Source organism: Rhinoderma darwinii, chromosome 9 (genome assembly GCF_050947455.1).
Source record: "Rhinoderma darwinii isolate aRhiDar2 chromosome 9, aRhiDar2.hap1, whole genome shotgun sequence".
Lineage (NCBI taxonomy): Eukaryota > Metazoa > Chordata > Amphibia > Anura > Rhinodermatidae > Rhinoderma > Rhinoderma darwinii.
The window spans coordinates 65,678,591-65,702,236 of NC_134695.1; the positions used below are offsets into that span (position 1 = coordinate 65,678,591).

At 45.3% G+C, this 23,646-nt stretch overlaps 1 protein-coding gene across 2 annotated transcripts in view; it reads left to right on the forward strand.

Annotated features, from left to right (window-relative positions):
* The window catches only part of IFTAP (intraflagellar transport associated protein), a 40,969-nt gene extending 22,764 nt beyond the window's left edge, over positions 1–18,205 (forward strand). Inside the window, exons 6-8 of one of the 2 annotated variants that reach the window (XM_075838026.1) lie at positions 977–1,003; positions 12,022–12,134; positions 17,473–18,205. In XM_075838026.1, coding sequence (XP_075694141.1) covers positions 977–1,003; positions 12,022–12,134; positions 17,473–17,628 — 296 coding nt within the window. In that variant the 3' untranslated portion in view covers positions 17,629–18,205. The remainder of the gene's footprint in view (positions 1–976; positions 1,004–12,021; positions 12,135–17,472) is intronic. The other variant, XM_075838027.1, reaches the window with a different exon arrangement.
* Positions 18,206–23,646: the final 5,441 nt, after the last annotated feature.

Here is a 23,646-nt window from a genome sequence, read left to right on the forward strand (position 1 = left end):
CATATCTACAGAACCCGCGCCTTTCTCCAGAACTGGTAGTTCCTAGGGATATACCATAAATGTCTAAGGCTGGGTTCACACGACCTATTTTCAGGCGTAAACGAGGCGTATAATGCCTCGATTTACGCCTGAAAATACGGCTCCAATACGTCGGCAAACATCTGCTCATTCATTTGAATGGGTTTGCCGACGTACTGTGCAGACGACCTGTAATTTACGCGTCGTCGTTTGACAGCTGTCAAACGATGACGCGTAAAAATACAGCCTCGTCAAAAGAAGTGCAGGACACTTCTTGGGACGTTTTTGGAGCTGTTTTTTTCATAGACTCTATTGAAAACAGCTCCAAAAACGGCCGACAAAACGGCGCGAAAAACGCAGCGAAAAACGTGAGTTGCTCAAAAAACGTCTGAAAATCAGGTGCTGTTTTCCCTTGAAAACAGCTCCGTATTTTCAGACGTTTTTGGCTCAGCGTGTGAACATACCCTAAGTTGGGAATTTAGCAGCTATATAATTTTTTAAAATTTTTGCATTTTTATTTTTTGGCAACAAGTAGGGATATATATATATATATATATATATATATTTAAATTTGTGGACACCTAGTAGTTACTGTTTTACAATTATTGGGCTGTTAATGTAAGAAAAAAAATATAATTTTTTTTTTTAAGGGATTTTTGCATCTTTTTTATTTTTTGGCGACAAGTAGGGCTATATATAAATATTTGTGGGCACGTAGTAGTTGCTGTTTTACAATTATTAGGCTGTTAATGTGAGCAAAAAATATATAATTTTTCTTTTTAATCACGGAAGGAAATGAAATTCTAAAATAGAATTTGGATTTTTGTCTGTTGTTTAAGAAATAACATGCCAGAATTGGCGAAACTTCATTGGGGATAGGCTATGACTTTGAATTTGATTGGCCCGGGAGGGTTTACTTTTCATTTTATTTTATTTTTTTTACAATTTTTTTTATTAGATTTAGAATTACAACGTCTTCCAAAAGGTAAAAAAAAAATTCCTTTATTACTTTATTGATTGGTGTATGTAACATTCCACAAGACAGAAATCGTTAAATATTGTTTCTCTATTCTCGTGAGTGACCGGCCGTCTCTGACTGTCAGGCATCTGACCTGCAATGTGCGTATTTACGGCGCTCCACAATAAGACCCTTTAATGGCTGCCGTAAAAAGCGCGTTGGGCAAACCCATTTGAGCTTGATTCACAATCGTAAAACCCCTTTAAACAAACGGTACGATTTAAGAATAAGGGTCTGTCTTAAAGGGCCACCCAACCTAATGTTTATCATTTAGGTTATAAAACTGCATCTTATAAGACGAGCTGCTAATATTAGTCATGTATAAGTTGCTGGGGGTTCTCACATTTGTACATGTATAAGATGCAAGAAGACTACTATCACTGTCTTCACAGCTTTAAATGGCTGATAACAGGGAACAATAGACTGTATTCACCTACATTACATATGTGGATGAGGTTCGGTAGAGGAAATAAGTTACCATGGTTACCTGCAAGTATTGCAGTCACCAATAAGAACTCATTACTTTTAAGAAGAATTGTATTTTTCTAATCTCTGTCCTGGGGTCTACCGTCCCCAATCCTTCCCATTATTCGCTCTTCTGCTTAGGGGTGCTCTCCTGACATGTCTTAGTAAATGTATTACCAATGAAATAACAATGCTGAAGCGTCTTTTCTCAGAAGTTTGCATTGTGCCGTCCCTCAGTTATTCCTCCTGGAAAACGATGAAAAAAATTGACTTGATGCTCCCCACTGCACAGCATTGATTGGACAGTGTCAGAGTATATAGGGACATGACACATTGATGAGGGGAATGGTAACGCCAAATTGTTCATGCATTTCCGGGAGGAATAACAGAGGAACAGTACAATGCAGAAAATTTTCGGCAGAATTGTGATTTTGTGGGGAATGCAAGTATTTACTAAAACAGACATCTGACAGATCTCTTTAAAGTGCACTTACAAGCCTGTGCATGCGGAGACTTGTAGTTCTACATCACCTGGAGAGCCACACGTTCCAGATTTACTTTGGCTTAAAAGTGTCTTTTGAGCCGGGGAACATGTAAAATAATTTGCAGACTGTGTCGAGCATCAGACGTCAATACTTACTCAATTATCTCTGTCTCATTGCCGCCATTGGCAGCCTACACAGCACTCCTGTTGCTCATTAATCACCTCCACCGAGAATGTAATTAGCAGCTTAATCAGGATCATCATGGACCCATGCCGCTCCAGTGCCATCAGCCAACTTCATGGGGTAGTATTGGTTTATGTAGACCCCCCAACTCCTACCCTGTCCCATCCGCGGCAGCCGCCAGGAAAAAAAATGTATTGAGACGTATAGGAAAACTGAGAATATTCAGGTCAGTTTAGACGAGAGCTCTGCGTGTGCTGGGATGAAATATTCACAAAGGCTGAAGGAGCGCAGCAGAGGGAGATCAGGGCGTGCTCTGCGGATCTGCCGTTATTTGGTTCATGGTAATTGGACTGCATAATGAATGAACGCCAATTAATTTACTTGGCATTTGAATTTTTTTTTATTTGGCACGAGCCTCCCTATAACCTGGCACTTGTCCCTTGTTAGCTGGCGGCAGGTACTGTGACAGTCCTCGGGAGCGGCAGCCCGGGAATCCTTGGGGAAGGCCGTCGAAAATCAGTGTTTTAACAATTTTTTATTGCATTTTATATACGATCTTGGTGATTAAGCTGCTCCGTCTTTGTCTCTCGCTAGGACTCTAAGGATTTAATTTACGAAATGTTTGCATGTTTTCACCTTAATAAGCCCTACTGCCCGTTGGGTGCAGCGTAACTGGCCCCGGCACAGTCCATGATCGTAGTGACAGTCAATGCTGAGCACATCATGAAAACCAATCAGGTATTCATTCACTGCTATCTATATAGCGCCAACATATTTGTATTTTGTGACCTGGTCCCTTGCTCAGTGGAGCTCACAATCTAATTTCCACATGTCTCAATCACGCTCACTCAGAGGGAACTATTTAAAGGGGCTTTCCAGTTTTAGGTTAATAAAGCTATAATGGGTTGTCCTAACTGGACAAGCACTGTCCATATACACTATGAAGGCGTATAGTCCTCGTAATGGGTGCTCAGCACCCTCCTGTTACCCATGTGACCGCTGCACTGAAAATGTGTGGCTGTCCGCTGGGGTGGTGGGGATTTTTCTATATGGGACAACTCCTTTTTACTTATTTTAGGGGATGTCTAGTTTTTACTACCCCTTTCTCATATTTTTAGGCTTCTTCTAACAATCTTTTTGAAGCTACTCTTTCTATTTTGAGCAACCTGTTGATTACCTATTAACTCAGGGGTGGGGAAGCTTTTTTTTCTGCCAAGGGCCATTTGGATATTTATAACCTTATTCGCGGGCCATGGAAAATGATCAACTTAAAAATGAGCCTGCTGTATTTGGTCAAACATTTCATTAACTCACCCGTAATGTGATGGCTGCAACTGCTTGTCTTTGGTGCGGCGTGTGATGTTCGCCGGTATTGATGATGTTGCTGCGTCGGTCAGTCTGGAGCGCAGTCGTTTCTTTGCAATGGTACGTTTTGAAAAGAACTGAAGTTGTTCCGACTTACTTACTTAACCCCTTCGCGCTCATGTCAGTAATAGTACGTCCTGCTAAGTAGAACGTTCGCGCTCAGGTCAGTACTATTACTGACCTGAGTAAACACGGCGCCATTTAATCCCGGCGCGTGTCTGAGCTGTGATACCTGCTGTTTCCGACAGCAGGCTATCACAGCTTAGTGTGCAGGGACCGATCGCGGTGGTCCCCGCCGATTAACCCCTTAGATGCCGCGTTCAATAGCGATCGCGGCTTCTTAGGGGTTAAGCTGCCATCGCCGGCCTGCTACACGATAGCGGGCCGTGATGGCTACTATGGCAACCAGAATCCTAACAATGGACTCTGGCTACGCCATCGACGGAAGCCTAGTGGGTCCCGACAAAATCAGGATCCACTATGCTTGCTGTCAGCGAACAGCTGACAGCTCTAATACACTGCACTACGCATGTAGTGCAGTGTATTAGAATAGCGATCAGAGCCTCCTGCCCTCATGTCCCCTAGTGGGACAAAGTAAAAAAAGTGTAAAAAAGTAAAAAAAAGTTGTGTAAAAATAAGAAAATAAAAGATTTAAAAGTAATAAAAGTAAAAGTCCCCCTTTTTCCCTTATCAGTTCTTTATTATTAATAAAAATATATAAATAAACAAATAAACTATACATAATTGGTATCGCTGCGTCCGTAACGGCCTGAACTACAAAACGATGTCGTTATTTATCCCGCGCGGTGAACGCCGTAAGAGAAAATAATAATAAACCGTACCACAATCACAATTCTTTGGTCACTTCACCTCCCAAAAAATGGAATAAAAAGAGATCAAAAAGTCGCATGTCCCTAAAAATGGTACTGATCGAAACTACAGTTCGTTACGCAAAAAATAAGTCCTCGCACGACTTTCCTGATGGAAAAATAAAACAGTTATGACTCTTAGAATAAGGAAACACAAAAAAGAAATTATATTTTACAAAAAGTATTTTATTGTGCAAACGCCATAAGACATAAAATAAAACTATAAACATCTGGTATCACCGTAATCGTATCGCCGCACAGAATAAAGTGAATATGACATTTATAGCGCACAGTGAACGCTGTAAAAAAAATTTAATAAAAAACAATAGTAAAATTGCTGTTTTTTTAGTCACCACGCCACCTAAAATTAGAATAAAAACTGATCAAAAAGTCGCATGCACCCCAAGAAAACTGCAATGGATTCCTCAAGGTCTCTAGTTTCCAAAAAGGGGTCACTTTTGGGGGGTTTCCACTGTTTTAGCACCACAAGACCTCTTCAAACCGGACATGGTGCCTAATAAATTAAATTAATTAAATGTCACCTCTACTTTGCTCTAAATTCCTGTGAAACACCTAAAGGGTTAATAAACTTTTTAAATGCTGTTGTGAATACTTTGAGGGGTCTAGTTTCTGAAATGGGGTGTTTGATAGGGGTGTCTAATATATGGGCCCCTCAAAGCAACTTCAGAACTGAGCTGGAAACTAAAAAATAAAATAAAAATGAGGCAATACTTCGCTTCTTACATTATACTCATAATGAGCCGTGCCCACCCCGAGATGACCCCAGTTTTGACCGTTTGTATAAACGGAGACCCCTATTAGACCGTTTCAGTGCCCGGTTTTCCCAAGCATACACCCCCGAGAAGTGTATTTCTATAGATGAATCCCTGGTACATTTGAAAGGGAGGCTTCAATTCCGCGAGTACCTGCCGGGTAAGAGGGCAAGGTATGGCGTGAAGATGTATAAGCTGCGAGAGTGCATCAGGGTATACCTACAAATTTAGGATATATGAAGGGAAGGACACCAGTTCTCAGCCCCCAGAATGCCCCCCCCCCCCTTACTGGGAGTTAATACAAAAATTGTGTGGGATTTGTTGCACCCACTGCTGGACCAGGGTTACCACCTCTACCTGGATAATTTTTATACCAGCGTCCCACTCTTCAACTGCCTCGCTTCCAGAAGTCCTGCGGCATGCGGCACTGCTAGAAGAAACCTGAGAGGCCTCCCTACGACTTTGCTTGGGCAAACACTCAGAAGGGGTGAGAGCAGGGCACAATCTAGCAGCAACATATTGTGTGTCAAGTACAAGACCAGGGAGATGCCACACCAGTACCCATGTACCTGTACGAGGTACCAGTACAGGGACCCCCAAACCAGACTGCATGCTGGACTACAATAGGTACATGGGACGGGTGGACTTGTCAGATCAAGTCCTGAAGCCTTACAGTACTTCTGGAAGCGGGGCCACAGGCATCGTACCAGGGCAACACTTTTTAGGAGAAGTTCCCCAAACTGGCAAGAAGGGAAAAAGTCAAAAGAGGTGCAGAGTCTGCTATAAGAGGGGGATAAGGAAGGACACAATATATCAATGTGACACGTGTCCCGAAAAACCAGAGCTCTGTATGAAAGAGTGTTTTCAAATTTATCATCCATCCCTTTATTTTTAATTTACCCCAGTTTTACTCGCTCTGATCCACTTCGCACAGCTTACCCCTCCTCATCTTTCCCCTCTGAGCCCTGCTGTGTGCCCAGGCAGCTGATAACAGCCACATGTAGGGTATTGCCGTACCCGGGAGAGCCAACATTACAGTTTATGAGGTGTATATCTCCGGTGGCGCATGCTGGGCACGATATATCGGACACTGAATTGGCATATATGTATAGAAAATTGCAAATTTCACTCTGCACCATCTGCTGCGCATTATCTTTTACACAATACCTGTGGGGTCAAAATGCTCACTACACCTCTAGATGAATTCCTTAAGGGGTGTCGTTTTTAAAACGGGGTCACTTCTCGGGGGTTTCAACTGTACTGATACCTCAGGGGCTTCTGCACACACGACTTAGCACCAGAAAATTCCCAGTAGGCCACATGGTGGTCCTTTCCTTCTGAGCCCTCCCATGGGCCCAAACGGCAGTTTATCACCACAAATAGGGTATTGCGGCACTCAGGACAAATTGGGCAACAAAATGCGGTATTTTATTCCTTGTGAAAATAAGAAATTTTGAGCCAAAACTACCTCTTATTGGAAAAAATTACATTTTTTTGAATTCACAGCCCAATTCAAATAAATTCTGTGAAAAAACTGTGGAGTCTAAATGGTCACAACACCCATAAATGAATTCCTTGAGGGGTGTAGTTTCCAAAATGGGGTCACTTCTGGTGGGTTTCCATTGCTTTGATACCTTTGGGGCTCTGCAAATGCGACATGGCACCCGAAAACCAATCCAGCAAAATCTGTGCTCCAAAGAACACATAGCGCTCCTTTCCTTCTAATACCTCCCATGGGCCCAAACGGCAGTTTATGGCCACAAATAGGGTATTGCCGCACTCAGGACAAATTTGGCAACAAAATGGGGTATTTTATTCGTTGTGAAAATAAGACATTTTGAGCCAAAACTACATCTTATTGGAAAAAAGTTTTTTTTTTTAAATTCACAGCCCAATTCAAATAAGTTCTGTGAAAAAACTGTGGGGTCTAAATGGTCACAACACCCATAAATAAATTCCTTGAGGGGTTTTGTTTCCAAAATGGGGTCACTTTTGGTGGGTTTCCATTGCTTTGATACCTCTGAGGCTCTGCAAATGCGACATGGCACCCGAAAACCAATCCAGCAAAATCTGGACTCCAACAAACACATAGCGCTCCTTTCCTTCTGAGGCCTCCCATGGGCCCAAACAGCAGTTAATCACCACAAATGGGGTATTGCCGCACTCAGGACAAATTGGGCAACAAAATGGGGCATTTTGTTCCCTGTGAAAATAAGAAATTCTGATCAAAAATGACATCTTATTGGAAAAATTGTCATTCTTTTAATTTCACAGCCCAATTCAAATACGCGCTGTGAAAAAACTACGGGGTCAAAATGGTAACAATAACCATAAATTAATTCCTTGAGGGGTGCAGTTTCCAAAATGGGGTCAGTTTTGGGGGATTCCTACTGTTTTGGCACCTCAACACCTCTCCAAACCTGGCATGCTGCCTAAAATATATGCTAATAAAAAAGCACCACCAAAATGCACTAGGTGCTTCTTTGCTTCTGGGGCTTGTGTTTTAGTCCACGAGCGCAGTAGGGCCACATGTGGGACATTTCTAAAAACTGAAGAATCTGGACAATACATATTTAGTAGTGTTTCTCTGGTAAAACCTTCTTTGTTACAGAAAAAAAATAGAATAAAATTGAAATTCAGAAATAAAAACGAAATTTGCAAATTTCACCTCCACTTTGCTTTAATTCCTGTGAAATGCCTGAAGGGTTAAAAAACTTTCTAAATGCTGTTTTGAATACTTTGAGGGGTCTAGTTTTTAAAATGGGGTGCTTTATGGGGGTTTCTAATACATAGGCCCCTCAAAGCCACTTCAGAACTGAACTGGTACCTTAAAAAAAAGGCTTTTGAAATTTTCTTAAAAATATGAGAAATTGCTGTTTATGTTCTAAGCCTTGTAACGTCCAAGAAAAATAAAAGAATGTTCAAAAAACGATGCCAATCTAAAGTAGACATATGGGAAATGTGAACTAGTAACTATTTTGGGTGGTATAACCGTCTGTTTTTCAAGCAGATGCATTTAAATTCTGAAAAATGCTATTTTTTCTAAATTTTCTCTAAATTTTGCAATTTTTCTCAAATAAAGACTGAATATATCGACCAAATTTTACCACGAACATGAAGCCCAATGTGTCACGAGAAAACAATCTCGGAATCGCTTGGATAGGTTTAAGCATTCCGACGTTATTACCACATAAAGTGAAATATGTCAGATTTAAAAAATGGGCTCTGAGCCTTAAGGCCCAAACTAGGCTGCGTCCTTAAGGGGTTAAAGGGGTTTTCCCATCAGGGACATTCATGACATATCCACAGGATATGTCATAAATGTCAGATAGATGCGGGTCCCACCTCTGGGACCTGCACCTTTCTCTAGAACGTGGCCCCCTTAACTCCGTTCTACCTGAGTTGTGCTTTTTTACGTAACTCCCATAGTAGTGAATGGCCGTTACGGAAGCAGCGTAGCATGTGAGTTACGCTTTTTCTGTAACTACCATTCAGTTTTATAGGACTTACAGAAACAGCGTAGCTCAGCGAGTTACCATGTTTCCTTTTTCATGGGCGAAATTCACCAGCATCAGCCCCAACACAGAGTGGTAGAATGGGGTTTAGGGGGGCCCCGTTCTAGAGATGGTTGGATATGTCATAAATGTCTGATGGGAAAAGCCCTGACTTTGTGTTCTCCTCTAAAACAGGTCCCGTCACATTTGTAACAGCTTGTAGCACAAAAACCACAGCGGAGCGGCAATCAGAGTGAGGTCGGTGCGTGCTGTGACGGGGATAGACCCGTCCAGTCACCTGACTTGAGTCATCTGACCTCACGTTACCGACGTGAGGTCAGGTGACTGGACTGTGCCGGCCCGGGAGTGGACCAGTCCGGTCACCTGACCTCACGTCACTGACATAAGGTCAGGTGACTCGGGTCAGGTGACCGGACTGGTCCACTCTCAGACTGGCACGCACCGACCTCAGTCAGACCGCCTCCCCTGCCCTACTCGGCTCTGTCGGAGCTATGAAGCGAATGATGCTGCGGCAGCGCGGTCCTAGTGAGGTCGGGCCAGACCAAATGATCCTTATACGGCCCGGAGGTCGGAGGTTCTATTGAAATCAATAGGTGGCCATATGGCTCGTTATATTCAGTATGTGCCCAGACCAGATGCTGGTGCTGGTAGTTAAGACTGGTGTCCCTAGCGCCCTCTATTAGTCCCTAGTGCCCCCAGAAGGGCATATGACTTAGGTCATCTATTGCCATTAGGGGTCCATTGCAGAAAATCTTTTTAAAGGGGTTTTTCATCCATGTATAGGCTAAATCATAAAACATTGATGAGTTTGGGTCCGGCCACTTGGACTCCCGCTGATCCTTAGAGCGGGTCCGATTCTCTATTGGAGAACAGGCCACAGATGAAGCGTTTATCCCCACAGAAATTAATGGGAGTTACGAAAACTTCTCCCCGATCCATTTCAGGGAGGGAGGACCATGCATGTACCTACTGCTCTACCCCAGTGAACAGGTCTGCTTTGGGATTACGATGGTCACATCTGTTGGATCACCACCAAAAATATTATGTCCCCTTATGTAACGTAGTGTGGACCTTTCCATGGAAAAGTAGATCGTCTTGAAGCCCTAAAAAGTAGAGTAACACATTCAAGTCCTACAGAGGGTTCCTACAGGTATTTGCTGAAGTAGAACTGACCTGGAGGACCAGGAGTGCGCTGAATTCTTGGGGTTGTCCAGGATCGGCAAAAATAAATCCGATTCCCCCCCCCCCCCCGAAATATCTGTCCTCGGGTTGTGTCTGATATTGCAGCTTATGGACCTGAACTGCAATACCAGGCTCAGCCCATGGACTAGCGTGGCGCTGTTTCAGGGGGAAAAAAAGCTGATTCTTATTTCTGATCCTGGTCCTCCCCTGTAAATCCATTTGGAATATATCAGCGGAGCCTGTGACTTGGTGTCGTCCTCTTTCACTTGTCGTCTGCCCCTCCTGATTTTTGCTGTCAGACTTTTCGCTTGTGAAGTAGCTGCTTGATTAAACATTACCCGGCAGAATGAAGCCTGCAGATTAGACGCTTTCATTTACTGTCACACAGGGCTAAATTTAGAGCTTCGATGTTCTCTACCTGACACGTCCCCCAGTAAACACAGGCTGATTGCTCCGCTCTTGTGGCCGTGATCGAGGAGAATTGCAAACATGTTTATGTTACTTAAGCTGACTTTAAAAATAGTCGCTGACAATTTTTGCGCTGACGGCTCTGTCATTATTTGCCGGACTCTTAGGGTATGTCCTTAGGGTATCGCTGCTTTCCTCTTGAGGTTTTCCCCATTGAATTCAATGGGCAGGTAAAACCCGCAACAAATAGCAGATGTTCCAGTTTTTGCAGCGGAAAAGCTGCGATTCTGCCACAAAAATCGCAAATCAGAAAATAAAAAACGTATACTTACCCAGATGTCTATGTTACTCCGTCCAGGCCGGCCCCCTGGTATGACGTTTCATCCCATGTGACTGATGCAGCCAATCACAATCTGCAGTGGTCACATGGGATGAAACGTCATACCAGCAGGCCGGGCTTCAGGATACTGGGTGTCGAGAACCGTGCACAACGCCTCTCTCCTACATTATTCGCAAACAAAGCCATATGGATTCAGCCCACATTGAAAGTGCGTGTAGGGAGAAACAATTCCAGGCCCTTTTGTTCTGGGTGGCAAAACCTAGCACCATAATGGTGGGCCTATTTTTTATTTTTGTTATGGGGCCCTATTCTATGTACGCCATTGGCCCCATTCACTTGAACGGGATGAGCTGCAGTACCAGGCCCAGACACACTCATATAGATGTCTATGTCCTGGGTTCTGCTCTTTGGTAAGGATCCCTGGGGGAGGGCAGATCTATCCGGCAGATAGGCCATCATTGTAAAATACTCCTCTATCGTGTAATTCCACTTAACAAGATTTAAGTTTTTAAATCTGCACATCAAGTTGAGCAACTTTGCAAATACTTTCTTCTACTGTACTTTTTTTTTTTGTCTTTTCCTACTTACAGAAGTGCCTTCAAAATTCTGCTGGTTGCCCTTGGAAACAGACAGCGGTTTTGCTCGAACCTGCAGTCAGTCATGTGACCTAATAACTGGAACTGCCAGCTAAGCTCCCACAATTCATTGCACTCTAGTAACTGGATACCAGCAGAATTCTGAATTTGGCTTTAGATATAAGTGGAGAAGAAAGCCCTCGATTCCTCCTTCTTGTGTGAAGGCTATTCTGTTCTTTTCAGACGTTTCTGTAGGGGTAACAGAACAGCCGCTAATGGCCGAGACATGTATCTCCTCCATCTCCATCCAAAGACCATAAATAACACGTATCTGCATAGTACGGTCACTTGCACACGACCTTTGTGCCACTCGGGACGTTTTTGACGGCATCCGAGTGGCACCCGATAGTCTTCACGGACTCATTCACTTTAGCGGGTGAATCGGGTCCGTGAAAAATGGTCCGAATCTCCAATCGGAGGAAAGATAGAACATGTCCTATCTTTCCTCTGATCACTGACGGGACTCGGACGGCACGCACGGTCGTGTGCATGAGGCGTAAGTGTCACAGTACTTCTGGCAGTTATGGATTTCTGACATTCTATTCATAAACCAGAAAGCTCAGGATGGACAGTGTTCTAGACCTGGAGACAGAGGAGCCTTGTAGATCATGGAATTATGGGAGACCAAAACGTGATCATGACAGTGAGCAATGCTGCATCTCTACCGGCAGTCTATGGGCCCCTGAAATATTAATTAATTAGACCCCCCAAAAAATGTGCCAAATATTTACTTTCTAAACCGAGTTCTCTTTTTACCCATTGCAGTGTTATTCCCCGGAGAGGCCGACGTTGAATTGTCTGGTGGTAATAAGACCATTGTAAGAAATACGTGTTTACAGATTCACGCCACCTCCGGGGTGGACACTACAGCAGAGGAGGTACAGTGCTTCATAATGGTTGGGGGTATACTGGCATACTGTATATACACTCCCATGTAACCTGCTCTGGCGGCAGTGGCGGACACAGACTGCAAAAGGCCCCTGTGCAGATAATGTGCCAGGGCCCCCCCGCCCCCCCCCCCCAATACCGACAAAGTTACCTAAACATATATATGCATATAAAAATAAACCTTACTAATAAAAATTATGAAGGAAGATTTATATTGTACATTTTATTACCAGTTTAGAACACAAGTAACACATTTTTTTCCGGGTTAAATTCTTATCTAAACTAAGTCCCTAAATGTGGGCAAAGAAAATGAAAAACCTATACTCACCTCCTCCGGCGCCTCCGTTCCCCCTCCGCAGCCCCTATCCCTTTCTGTGTTTACAAAGCTGCTGTGGTGACGCGCGGTCGATGGCACATGACCGCTGCAGCCAATCAATGCCCTCAACAGCGATTTGCTGTGGAACTACTGTCCTCAGCAGCACACCAATGAGGAGTTATTGGCAGCAGCGGTCACGTGCCATCGGCAGCGCGTCACCAGTGCAGCCTTGTACACTTGTAACACAGACCGAGACAGGAGGATGGGGGCTGCGGCGGGTGAACGGAGGCGAGGGAGGAGGTGAGTATAGTTTTTTTATTTTCTTTGCCCACATTTAGAGACTTAGGTTAAATTGAATCATTGAATATAACACAAAGCACTCATGCAACTGAGATGCAATAATTTAGATGATCTTATCATGCTTAGCTTACTGCACTGTTACCTATCAAGCAGGACTGAATCTCAAGATATCTACAGAGGGGGCTGTATGGCGTTATCTACAGGGGGGACTGTATGGCGCTATCTACAGAGGGGTCTGTATGGCGCTATCTACAGGGGGGTCTGTATGGCGCTATCTACAGGGGGGACTGTATGGCGCTATCTACAGGGGGGACTGTATGGCGCTATCTACAGGGGGGACTGTATGGCGCTATCTACAGGGGGGACTGTATGGCGCTATCTACAGGGGGGACTGTATGGCGCTATCTACAGAGGGGGCTGTATGGCGTTATCTACAGGGGGGCTGTATGGCGTTATCTACAGGGGGCTGTATGGTGTTATCTACAGGGGGGACTTTATGGCGTTATCTACAGTGGGGTCTGTATGGCGTTATCTACAGGGGTTCTGTATGGCGTTCCCTACAGGGGGGGTCTGTAGGGAAAGTCATACAGCCCCCCCCTGTAGGGAACGCCATACAGACCCCCCTTTAGGGAACGCCATACAGACCCCCCTGTAGGGAACGCTATACAGCCCCCCCTGTAGGGAACGCTATACAGCCCCCCCTGTAGGGAACGCCTTACAGCCCCCCCCTGTAGGGAACGCTATACAGCCCCCCCCCTGTAGGGAACGCCATACACCCCCAATCACTCAAAAAAATGCGACCTACAGTGTGAAAAGACAAAAGACATGTATCCCCTATCCACAGGATAGGGGATACATGTGTGATCGCTGGCATTGATAGGGAGAGCGGGGGACCGAAAGTCCCCCGAAGTTCTCCATCACTCACCTCTGACTTCCGGTGTCTGCGCAGCTCAAGTGTGACCGGCGCTCCATTCATTTCTACGGAGCTGCCGACACAGACCCCGGAAGTCCGAGGTTTGTGATGGAGAACTTCAGGGGACTTTCGGTCCCCCGTTCTCCCTATCAATGCCAGCGATCACACACGTATCCCCTATCCTGTGGATAGGGGATACATGTCTTATGTTTAATGGCAGAGCGGGGAGATACTCCCTGCTCTGCCGTAGTGTTCCGTGGCATCGCGCTGTAGCAGCCATAGCGGCAGCTAGCGGAGATTCCGGCCAAGGTGGGGGCCCGTGCCGGCAGGTGACGCGGGCCCCCTCATGCCGCGGCCCCGTAGCAGCCGCTACGGCTGCTATAGCAGTAGTTACGCCCCTGTGTTAGGGGGAGTTCACACTGAGGTTTTTTTCGCGAAAAACGTCAGAAAGTGCCTCCCATTGAAATCCATGAAATTTTTCCTGCGAGCAGTAAAAACCGCATGCGGGAAAAAGAAGCGCAATGCCCTTTCTTCGGGCGTTTCTGTCTCTGACTTCCCATTGACAACAATGGCAGGCAGAAAATGCGTTTTTTGCTGCGTTTCCCTGCCCACGGCCCGATGGCCGAAAAACGCCACAAAAAAACGCAATGAAAAACGCGGGAAGTGTTCTACCGGCAGGTCAAAATATGCCTCAAAATTCCGGAAGGAATTATGAGGCAGATTTTTCTACATAAAAACTTCTCCCTTCTGACATGAACTTTTTAACTTCATCTACCTGTCCTCTGCAGTCTGCACGTCCTCCACTCGTCCTGTGTCTGTCCTCCGCTCATCCTATGAGTTCTCCGGCAGTCCTGACTGTACTGTCCAGCCGCCCGAAGTCTTACGTCGCACCGCCCCCTGTCCTCTCCCCTGCCTGAGCGCTCCTCCTACCACCAGCATCGCCGTCCTGTCCTATTCATCTGTGCCAGATTGGCAGTGCAGTGTAGCGGCTATCACCGGGCCCGGGCACCCGCCCCCTCCCTCCCGATTGGTAGTGCAGTGTGGCGGCTATCACCGGGCCCCCGCCCCCTCCCTCCCCTCATGCCTAGTGTTGTGATGCTACTAGGCATGAGGGGGCCCGTGCCGCCAGGCCTGGTACATAAAATGTAATGTGCCTGTCAGGGCGACACGGGCCCCCCCATGCCGCGGGCCCCGTAGCAGCTGCTACGGCTGCTACTGTGGTAGTTACGCCACTGAACGGGCCCCCTTCCCACGCGGGGCCCTTGTGCAGCTGCACCGGCTGCACATGCGGTATGTCCGCCCCTGTCTGGCGGTCTTATTATACTATACTCCCCTTCACCATACACTCCTGTCTGCTCAGCACCCTCAGATCCTTTTGTGTTTCATTCATTTGGGTTCTGTGCCTTCCCATCCTTTGGGCTCTGCATCCTCTCATATGTTGACAGCCTGTATGCTCCTCACGTTTGTTTTGTTTATTATGAATCGCTCTTGTGTGTCCCTCCTGTCTTCATTGCTCTGCACCCTCTTATCTCCTCTGTTCTGCGCCCTCCTGTCATTTATACTCTGCACCCTCTTATCTCCTCTGTTCTGCGCCCTCCTGTCTGTCATGCTCTGCACCCTCTTATCTCCTCTCTTCTGCGCCCTCCTGTCATTTATTATCCTCTGCACCCTATCTCCTCTGTTCTGTGCCCCTTTATCTGTCATGCTCTGCACCATCTTATCTCATCTGTTCTGCTCCCCCGTCTGTTATGTCCTGCACCCTCGTCTGTTATGTCCTGCACCCTCTTATCTCCTCTGTTCTGCGCCCTCCTGTCATTTATTATACTCTGCACCATGTTATCTCCTCTGTTCTGTGCCCTCCTATCTGTCATGCTCTGCACCATCTTATGTCCTCTGTTCTGTGCCCTCCTATCTGTCATGCTCTGTACCCTCTTATGTCCTCTGTTCTGCGCCCTCCTGTCATTTATTATACTCTGCACCCTGTTATCTCCTCTGTTCTGTGCCCTCCTATCTGTCATGCTCTGTACCCTCTTATCTCCTCTGTTCTGCGCCCTCCTGTCATTTATTATACTCTGCACCATCTTATCTCCTCTGTTCTGCGCCCTCCTATCTGTCATGCTCTGTACCCTCTTATCTCCTCTGTTCTGTGCCCCCCTATCTGTCATGCTCTGCACTGTCTTATCTCCTCTGTTCTGCGCCCTCCTGTCATTTATTATACTCTGCACCCTGTTCTCTCCTCTGTTCTGTGCCATTCTATCGGTCATGCACTGCACAATCTTATCTCCTCTGCTCTGCGCCTCTTGTCAGTCCTGCTCTGCACCTACTCCTGTTCTGCACCCACTATTCCTGTAGGTGCCATTTTTCCCTACCCCTCACACTCCTGCCCTGCTTGCTCTGCCCTCCTTACTTTTCACCCTCCTCTCCTCCTTTGCTTGCACGCTCGCGCCCGTTGCTTGCTCTCCTCTCTGCAGACCTGGGGTGTAAACTCGCGCTGACTCCTCTTTCTTATTTACAGCAGCTAGAGTTTCTTAATCGCCGGCGTCTAGTACACTCTATAATCTTACTCTAAGCTCACTAGATGGAGTGTCTCAACAAGCAAAGCAGAGAGGTTCATAAATTTCAAGAGCACATTTATTGCATTTCTGTCTGCATAATAATGTCCTGGCAATGATACAAATGGATTTATGCTCTATTTGTAAACAGACAATTTTCATATTGAGGTCACTTGATTTGCAGAAGTTTATTTTTCCTTCTGAATTGCTATTATGAACCACGATAACTTTTATAAATTCCGGACACGCCACTTTTCAAAATCTGGTTCCAGTGTTAGCTCAGTGTTATCATAGGGACACTGGGCCCCATGATAACCAATCAGAATCCAGCTTTTTCTAGTGCAGGTAATAAAAGGAAAGACGAGATGGGTACCAAGTGTACCTATGATAACACTGATCTTCCAGAAAACAGGTCCAGGTCGTTTTGTCATGGGGGCACAAAAGCTTTTCATATAAGACGGCATGTAACCTCAACCTTGGATAACAATTGCTTCCTTTATGAGCAGAGCAATCCAACAACAGAACAAGCTGGCAGTGAAGAATCAGATTTTTAAAAAAGCTGCATTAAAGGGCGTGGCAACATTTTTGGGCTGGTTCCACCAAATGTATTATTTACTTGCGCCATTCCCCCCCCCCCCCCCCCGCAAAATACTGGCATACAAGTTCAACGGCCATGAGGGTGCCTAAGGGTAATATGCATTTTTTTAGGAACATATTCAGGCTATTCTACTTTTGTTTCAGTTCTTCACGGTTTTCGGGATCTCTGCTTGCAGCTAGTGAATGGAAAACATTCATTGTCTACCTATTCTGCATTACCTTATGCTGCCCATGGACAAAATTGTTGCTGTTTCTAGAGAAAAAAAAATCAGACCTATTTTTCTAAGAAAACGTTTTTAACCATTTTAGAACGTCAACAAACGGGGAGATCAAACAAGTGCCATACAGGTGTTGCCCAGAATTAAAACCTAGTGGCTACCATTCAAAAAATGATGGCGAAAGTTTATAAAAATTTTTATTTGGACAACTGCTCCATTTTTCCTTTGCAACATTTTCGATAAATCTCCCCCTATACATACTTAACAACAGTCCTGATTTTTGAGCTGCAAAAGTGATGGGATGATGCACATTTTTAGAATTGGGCGTTGGGGGGGGGGCTAACGTGTTGGGATTTAAATGTTGTCAAGTATAGCTATATGTTTAGGAATCCGTACTTGACATCCCTCCTTTCTCACATTTCTCTCTCGCAGCATCTGAGCGACGAGGTTCGGCCTTTTTCTCTGGACCAAAGCTTTGACTACGACTACGTGGCACTGACCTCTAAACTTTCCACGGAGGAGATGAACTTCCTGAGACTACGAGGACCTCAGAGGGTGGAAGAGACGGAGATAGCCGGGGGGACCTAATGGGGGGGGAACTCCAAGTCTCCGCTCTTCATCCAGTATTTCTTACAGAAACAAAGTCACACACGTTCCCAGCTTGTGTTTTGAGAGGAACGTGCTAAAAGAGATCAAATGCAATTAGCGAGAGGCAGATTGATGGTGAGATGCACGCCATATTGAGTTCATATAATGTAATTAGTACTTGGCGTATGCTCGGCTCGGGTGATGCTTAGCAGCCGCTGCTCATTCAGGTTGTCAGGTATGTAGACAATGCTCTGCTTGTGCCGCCGGCCTCATGCTGCTTCTTTTGACTTGTTGTCTAACTCGGTGAATTGTTTTATTTTCCTTGTGACTGTGTGTTTTGTAAGGGACAAGCCAGCAGGACCGCCATCTCCTGGGGTAGATGGCGCCACACACACTGCAACGCGCCAGTCTTATCTTAGTAAATTGTGAGCAGTTGAATGCAGATTGTTTGTTTCATTCAAAAACTTTAATTAAATGAAGATTTTTTTTAATTACCATAAAAGTTCTTAAATGGGTTGTCCCAGTATTATATGTTATTGCAATATAATTCAGCATTAAAAATTCATTTGTTCTGTAATTTACCTTATGTTGCAAAGATGCACCAGTTGTGAGATATTCCCTTTACCTCATTATAACGGCGCCCCCTGGTGTTCAATCTGTATAGTAATGTGCACATCCTACTACTGAGCTAATTTGGGGGAGGATGCAAATGCTTAGTTCCACTCTCCAAATGCCACCAGCCAATAGAAAATGCATTCTTTGCTTGTCAGTAGAGAAGAAACTTTTATTCAGAAATACAGATTGTAGTGTGGATGGAAACTTACACCGTAAGAAAGACCGTAAGACACAAGGAGAGCCAGCAGTTTGCTAAGATGAAGAGAGAGCCTGCATAAAGAACTGCTTACATACAGCGTTCAGCTCCCATACAGCGTTCAGCTCCCCTGCTCATACTCTTACTATGTGTAAACTGCAGGCTCTCCCTCTTCAGTTTTATATAGGGCTGGGCTCTCCCTTTTCTTCAGTTTTATATAGCGCTGGTCTCTCCCCCTTCTTCAGTTATATAGGGCTGGGCTCTCCCCCTTCTTCAGTTATATAGGGCTGGGCTTTCCCTCTTCTTCGGTTATATAGGGCTGGGCTCTCCCTCTTCTTCAGTTAGATAGGGCTGGGCTCTCCCTCTTCTTCAGTTAGATAGGGCTGGGCTCTCCCTCATCTTCAGTTTTATATTGGGCTGGGCTCTCCCTCTTCAGTTTTATATTGGGCTGGGCTCTCCCTCTAAAAGACATGTAATGGGGGCAATTGTAAATCTCTTGTAATAGCAGCCACATTGGTTATCGGCCATTTGTACCGACCAGCTTTAACAAAGGCAACTCAAGGACTTATTTAAGTTCTGGTTTAAGCGGTAGTTTACAGATGTTACCTTGTAGTTACTATCAATTTAAAGGATCTCTCTTCTTTTAAACAAATTTCCATATGCTCGATGCCTAATTTTCCCCCTCCGTTAGTGGATCTAAGAAGAAAGCAGCAGCAAAAAGCATCTCGCCCTCTGGAGGAATCGGATCGTCTGTACAATTAGCTCATCGTTAAAGGGACCCTTTATCCAAAGTGGACAATCCCTCTAATAAGTTTCCATTCATGCAATATGACATGGAGTCTTCTAGGGGATAGGTTCTCGATTTATGATTTCTCAAAGAAATATGGGAGCATTTGTTTGGTTTCCAAAAGAGAGATGAAATCCAACATGGATTTTTGTAAAATTCCTTTAAGTAAATTTTAAAAATCCGTCCAAATCTCCTCATCCAGTATAATCATCCATCATGCAGTATAATGTAGCATTTCACAAAACCAGAAAAACTGGAGAACCCAAGTCTTATTTACTTTTCAGTGACCGACTGATAATTCAGAATATCTGATAATCCAGAATTCCGAGGCTGTCACAAATAGCAACAATGTAAAAGTTCATTTGTTTGATATAAAAGGACTGTTCCGATATTACTTTATATTGTTATGATTGGAGGTTTGGACCATGTTTTTTGGTCAGGACCCCGTAATCTTCGCCGTTCTCGGTATAACTTCCATTTACCTCTCCTTCTCTGTTTGATTTTCTCGTCTGTCGTAGTAATAAAATCGGACAAATATTTGGTCCCTTATCAAAATAACATTTCCTAAATTTCCCCAACCGCCTTCGATTAGACCCGCTGCTATTCTAGTCTGAGAGCTTTTGGTTTTAATTCTCCGCACCCCTGTTAGTAATTACCACAGAAATCAAATCGCTAATTCAACTGCTAGTTGGAATCAATAATTTGTTCATGAAAGAGTATTGACTTTAGGCTTCAATTAAAACAGCACTTGAGGACAGGACTTCACTGGCGCCATGCGATCAGTTCTTGCTTACATTGTGCTTGCAGTTTGCTGGCAGGAAGTTTAACCCTGTCGGTAAGGAAGGAAAAAACGTTTAAAGGGGCCAAACCCATTATATTAAGGAATTTTATAGCTCTACGCTTGCTGTAGGGTGCATTTAAGCAGACACATATATTTAAAAAGAACCAAGACTATCCTTTTTTTTTTAAAAAGGACATCATAGGCCCCACGCACATGACCGTAAAATTCGTCTGTAATTACGGATTCATTCACTTCTTTTGCCCAGGGACACCTTCCCGTATATTGACGGGAAGGTGTCTGTGCCATAGAAAGGCTCCGCAAAAGATCGGACGTGTCCTATTTTTTACTTTTTACAGACCATGCGCCCATACTTTAGAATGGGAGTACATCTTGCAAATGCGAGCTGTCCGCGGCCGACAGTGCCTGTAATTACGGACTGTGATTATGGGCACGGTCGTGTGCATGGGGCCCTACAGATAAGCTGGTAAAGCTGTCACAGTGATAGGACCACTGCTGCTCCCCTTTATTGTATGGGTCATGTCGGTGGAAAGTCAAAGACGGGCACAGTGGAGCATGCAACAAGAGAGAGGTGCTTTGTTGTTCAAATGTTGCTCAGCTAGTTAAACTGCTGAATTTCCAATGCTTCCTCAATGGAATGTGACAGCGGAATGGTGGAGACCTTCACGGGAAACCTGACAGCGGAGCGGCATAGACCTTCACGGGAAACCTGACAGCGGAGTGGCGGAGACCTTCACGGGAAACCTGACAGCGGAGTGGCGGAGACCTTCACGGGAAACCTGACAGCGGAGTGGCGGAGACCTTCACTGGAAACCTGACAGCGGAGTGGCGGAGACCTTCACTGGAAACCTGACAGCGGAGTGGCGGAGACCTTCACTGGAAACCTGACAGCGGAGTGGCGGAGACCTTCACTGGAAACCTGACAGCGGGGTGGCGGAGACCTTCACTGGAAACCTGACAGCGGAGTGGCGAAGACCTTCACCGGAAACCTGACAGCGGAGTGGCGGAGACCTTCACCGGAAACCTGACAGCGGAGTGGCGGAGACCTTCACCGGAAACCTGACAGCTGAGTGGCGGAGACCTTCACTGGAAACCTGACAGCTGAGTGGCGGAGACCTTCACTGGAAACCTGACAGCGGAGTTGCGGAGACCTTCACTGGAAACCTTCACTGTTACCTAACACCAGCATGGTGTAGACCTTCACTGCTACCGGAACCTGACAGCGGATTTATGGACCACCTTGCTGGGAACTGACATTTCAGTGGTAAATTCAGGCAAGTGACCTACCACTGAAATGTCAGTCCTGAGCATGGTTGTCCACCACTGCACTGTCCGGTTCTGCTGAGGATTCCTTCTTTACTGTGGGTTTTAAATATATGGTGTCCTACTGCTACAGTGATACCACTCTACTGTAAACCTCAGGTTAAGGTAAATCTACCCCTCCATTGTTGACGAGAAGGGTTCCTCCGATCAACTTGTAGCTTTTGATAAGGGAATCCTCTGCTCCGCTTTAAAGGTATAACTACACATAACGGGACACCAGTACTATAAATGGCACATGATCGTTGGGTGCCCTGTTACAGACTTCGCATTAAGCTTCAAGTTATGTCTCTGTCTGATTTAGACAAGGTAGTTCACTGCTTAATGACAGGTTCATGCATAGTGTCCACCACTGCACTGGCAGTTTCAGGTAAAGGGCTCCACCAAACTATTTTGCGCTTAAGATATAGTAGATTACTATGTCATAGTGCGCTTGACGCAAGGGTTCCACCATTCTGATGTCAGCCTCAAGTAAGGTGGGTTCATCGCTCCACTGGTGAGGAGTCTTCTACTGTACCTTATGGGCCATGTATTGCCATGAATGGCCACAAAGCAGCCACTATGACTTTAGTTGCACCACTATAGGGTTGTGCTATTCAGTCCTCTAAAATATAGTGCAAAAATGTAGCAATGAATCTGAACTTTCAATAGCAGAAATCAATGAGAAGCAAAAAACCCCAAAATGAACGAAAAATTGGTAGGAAAATCCTATAGGCAGCCAGTTTAGCACAGTGGGCGGCGTATAGATGCCTGGATCATCACACATGGAATAAGTAGTGGAAATAAAAGTCTTCAGTAATATTTCACGGATCTCATGTTACTTGTGTGAATAACATGTAGCAGAGGTGACATGGAGACAGGCTCCTCACAAGATCAAACACACCGCAGAGATGAGATCTTGTGACAACGAAGGGCATTCCCACCACAAATGCCTTTGATGCGGTGGGCTGACGGTTGGCACAGGTGGGTGTAGCATTGATACCATCTTTAGAGACCACACCACAGCCTTCCTACTGTCTTACTGGGTCATGGCAGCCAGGTTGCTGTGTCAAGGTGATGGAGACAGGTGCCAGTTCCCCAGTTCAGTAACCTGTGAAGTCATCCTGGAGATAATTGAACCAGGTCTACGAGAGTCGGTAAACCAGGTTCTTTTGGCCGTTTGCTAAGCTGTGAAGTGCCACAGTACAGATGTGCACTGAAAATTAATCAACATAAGTAATGGCAAATATGAGATCTAAGGAACATTTAATCTTGCGTGATCTGAGTTGCAGATGTTTGGTCAGTGGTGGCTCCTGGGTGGACTTAGGTTGGGTTTACACTCGGCATTTGCTGAAGTTTCGAGTGGAAAAACTGGAAGAGGTCAGATGATACCTAAATGTGAATGAGATTTGTAAGAATTTTATTCATGTTTTGTGTTTGGAAAGCGCACTTTTTTTGGGACGGGCCCTACCTATTACATTTTTGCGCCAATTTATCCCCTATTGACCTAAAGGGGGTTTTCCCACTATTACTGCAAGATAAGTGGTAAATGGTCACGATTATTGCCCTGTGTAAACATGGCAGGGATCACCCCTCGTGCAATCGTACATTTATGCTGCCATAAAAGTGGTTGTTTGGCCATTGTGTAAACATGGAATGTGCCGTCGTCAAGATGCAAACTGTATAAGGACGAGTGATGATAGTAACGATAGCTCGTTCCCATACAGCGATCATTGCGCCATGTAAATAGAGCAAATAAGGTCCAATCGACATGTTATTGTGCGCAGAAAATTTGCCTGTGTAAAGCCACCCCTCGGGCTTGTCCACACGCAACGGAATTGGTGCAGAAATTTTTCTGCAGCATTTCCGTTGAAAGTCAAAGGCTTTCCGCTGCAGCAAAAACGCGCCATTTCCTGCGTTTTTTTTACGGCAGAAAAACTGATCGCTCTTATAGGAGATCTTAAAGGAGTTTTCCCATAAATGTCAGATAGATGCGGGTCCCACCTCTGGGACCCGCATCTGTTTCTAGAACGGGGCCCCCCATCTAACTTTTTGTGCCCATGCTGCCTCCCGGCCACTTACTGATTACATGGTCGGGAGTTACGGAAACAGCATAACTCGCTGAGCTGCGCGATTTACGTAACTCCCACAGTAGTGGATGTCCGTTATGGAAGCAGTGTAGCATGCGAGTTATGCTGTTTCTGTAACTCCCAACCATGTAATCAGGAAGTGGCCGGGAGGCAGCGTGAGCACAAAAAGCTAGGACGGGGATTAGGGGGCCTCGTTCTAGAGATCGGGGGGCCCGCATTTATCTGACATTTA